Here is a 2,915-nt window from a genome sequence, read left to right on the forward strand (position 1 = left end):
AGAACCAAAATCATATTCCAAGATGAGTGCAGACGAGGTGTTGGGTGGGATGAACGATTGGCTGAACAGAACAGGGTGGCATGGCGAAGATGGCTAGATGAACTTCCTCACTTATCACTGGTACACGTTCCACGGTGATACCGATCCGAGGATGCAAATCCAGTGGCTGCCGTACAGCTAAACCACTTCTGCGACGCCTCCCAACAAGCGTATGGAGCTGTATTGTATCTGAGGACCACGTGTGAAGATGGAACCCACCATATCTCCTTCATGTGTGGCAAGGCCAAGCTGGACCCTCTAAAACAGCAGACCATATCTCGACTTGAGCTCTGCGCGGCAGTACTGGCTGCCAAGACAGACAAACAACTACGACGAGAACTTGAATTACAGATAGACAGATCAGTGTTCTGGACAGACGTAGCACGGCAGTCCTCCAGTGCATACGAAACACCGAAAGACGCTTCCACTCCTTCGTAGCCAATCGAGTGGCAACGATGCACGATGACTCCATTGCAGAGCAATGGCGCCACGTGAACTCGGCACTGAGCCCAGCCGACGACGCTAGTCGTGGACTAAATGGAGCGGAGCTCAACGAGAAGGGCAGGTGGATTCGGGGACCTGCTTTCCTCTTGTTGGAAGAAGACAGTTGGCCAAAGAGTCCAATGAGGATTCCAGACCTCACAGACTGAGACCCAGAGGTGAAGAAGGAAACCACGGTGATGACGGCGAGCGCTGACCAGGGGGAGGGTATCCTCGATAAGCTATGGGCCAGGTACTCCTCATGGCATCAACTTCTGAATAGTGTAATGTGGATTAGAAGGTTCATAGAATGGCGGTTTGAGAAGCGAAAGAACGAACATCACCGAGAAAATTGGCTCAAGGTCATTGAATTTGAAGATGCGTAATTAGCCGTCTTGAGATTTATGCAAAGACAGGGGTTCCCTCGAGAACTAGGAACGTTGCAAGGAGGACAACCCGCGAGAGGTAGCGACGTGAGTTGGCTGGAACCTCACCTAGACACAGACGGCTTGATCAGAGTAGGCGGCCGACTGAATTATGTCACCCTCTACCCAGACCAGAAGAATCCCATACTGTTGCCGAGGGACAACAGTATCACGGAGCTCATCGTGAGAGAGGTACACTTGACTATAGCTGGAGACTCAGGACGAGAACACACTCTTGCCACAATACGCGAGACGTACTGGATACCTAAGTGCTGCAAATTATTCGACCGCAAACTACAGACGTGTGGAACTTGTCTGAGGAGCAACTGGAGGCCTACCCATCAACGCCAAGCCGACCTACCAGAAGATCAAGTGCGCCCAGGAGGACGGTCGTTCACCTACATTCGATTGATTCGGCCCTTTTGTTGTTAAACAAGGCTAGGCCCGGGCGAAAAAATGGGGATGCGTGTTCACCTGCCTGACTACCAGAGCCATGCAGCTAGAAGTCCTCACCTCACTAGACAATGACTCATTCGTCAACGTCCTGACAAGATTCATCTGCCGCAGGGGACCTCCCAAGTGCATTCGGTCTGACAGGGGAATCAGCATGATTGGAGCTAGCCGAAAGTTACAAGAGGCGGTGAGATGCTCGAACAACAGTGAAAAAGTCGGGAATGCCCTCCTAAAGAAACAAATAGAATGGCAGTTCAATCCCCCAACAGCCTCTCATATAGGCGGGGTGTGGGTGAGATAATCAGCACGTTAAGGAAGGTCCTCCTGGGAGTGGTGGGCACATTAGACGATGAACGATTCAATACTCTGTTCTGCGCCGTAGAGGAGATCGTCAACAGAAGGCCCATCACCCCAGTGTTCGATGACTCAAAGGATCTAGATATTCTAGAAGCACTAACGCCGCTTCGCCTATTACGGATGAACCCGGAGACATTGCCCACCGGAGGCGATCGGTCCATGGCAGAAGCGTACCGGCGAAAATGGAAGCATGCCCAGTTCATCGCGTACCAGTTTTGGAAGATGTGGGTGAATGAATATCTCCCGACACTACTAAGCGACAAAAATTCTTCCAAACTCGCTGCAATCTCTGCGCTGGGGATATAGTAATCATCTCTGGACACCCCCTCCCCAGGAGTCAGTGGATGTTAGGGAGTGTACTGGAGGCAATACCGAGCGAAGATGGACTGGTACGAAGTGTCAAAGTGAAGACAAAGGACTCAGTGTTAATATTCCCAGCGACGAGACTCTGCTTGTTCGAAGGTGTCGGAGAGTGAATCTAACAGTAGGCCGTGATTTCGAGCGAAGCCCAACAGCGGGAGTGTCACCGCCATGCACAATTGTATGAGTCAGCAACATATAAGTGAAGATACAGGCAGAATAGAAAGAATAGGAGGGAAAGTAGAAACGAAGATGAGAAGGGGTCAGAGAAGGAGGTAGAGAGGTGGAGCGAAGAAACAGTTTACAACTAAGAAAGCTGACTAAGTGACCGTAATGAAAAACTCGACCCGACGGGCCCACTGCTGCCCATGTGACAACAGCCTGAGGCAGACTATAGCCTTCTCCTGTGCAGGCAACATCTTGATTCTCGCCAGCCAACGTTTCTCCTGTAGGGCAACGTTTTTGTTCTTGTTGGTCTACCCCTAGACCCGTAATACGTGAGTGTGATTGTGAACTGTTGAATCCTATGAGAACACTAAACTACTTAAATAATTGTAGTTATGTACTGTACATTGATCAAACAGTGTGTACTGGTGTATCAGCAGTTGTTACATGTGAAATGTATTCAGCAGGTTTTGATCGAATTAGAATCTTCGCGTCAACGTAGAGGGTCTTATTTCTATATATAAACTTTGGGTAGAGTTAACATAAGAACATAAGAATGGAGGAAACTGCAGCGGGCCTATTGGCCCATACTGGGCAGTCCCATTTACACCCAACCCCTGTTGCTTATATAAGCGT

General features: G+C 49.7%; 1 protein-coding gene across 1 annotated transcript; it reads left to right on the plus strand.

Annotated features, from left to right (window-relative positions):
- The first annotated feature begins 494 nt into the window (after positions 1 to 494).
- Positions 495 to 1,376, plus strand: LOC121872501. The gene is made up of 2 exons (XM_042375288.1): positions 495 to 604; positions 932 to 1,376. The coding sequence occupies exons 1-2, from the start codon at positions 495 to 497 to the stop codon at positions 1,374 to 1,376; spliced, it is 555 nt and encodes a 184-aa protein (XP_042231222.1).
- Positions 1,377 to 2,915: the final 1,539 nt, after the last annotated feature.

This window comes from Homarus americanus, unplaced genomic scaffold (assembly GCF_018991925.1).
Source record: "Homarus americanus isolate GMGI-L3 unplaced genomic scaffold, GMGI_Hamer_2.0 scaffold39286, whole genome shotgun sequence".
Taxonomy (NCBI): domain Eukaryota; kingdom Metazoa; phylum Arthropoda; class Malacostraca; order Decapoda; family Nephropidae; genus Homarus; species Homarus americanus.

Bases quoted from the DNA above. Each gene is read 5' to 3' on its own strand.
- LOC121872501 (XM_042375288.1), top strand. From the start codon at position 495: ATGCACGATGACTCCATTGCAGAGCAATGGCGCCACGTGAACTCGGCA. The intron at 605-931 runs GTGGATTCGGGG...ATTTATGCAAAG, and splicing joins GAGCTCAACGAGAAGGGCAG to ACAGGGGTTCCCTCGAGAAC.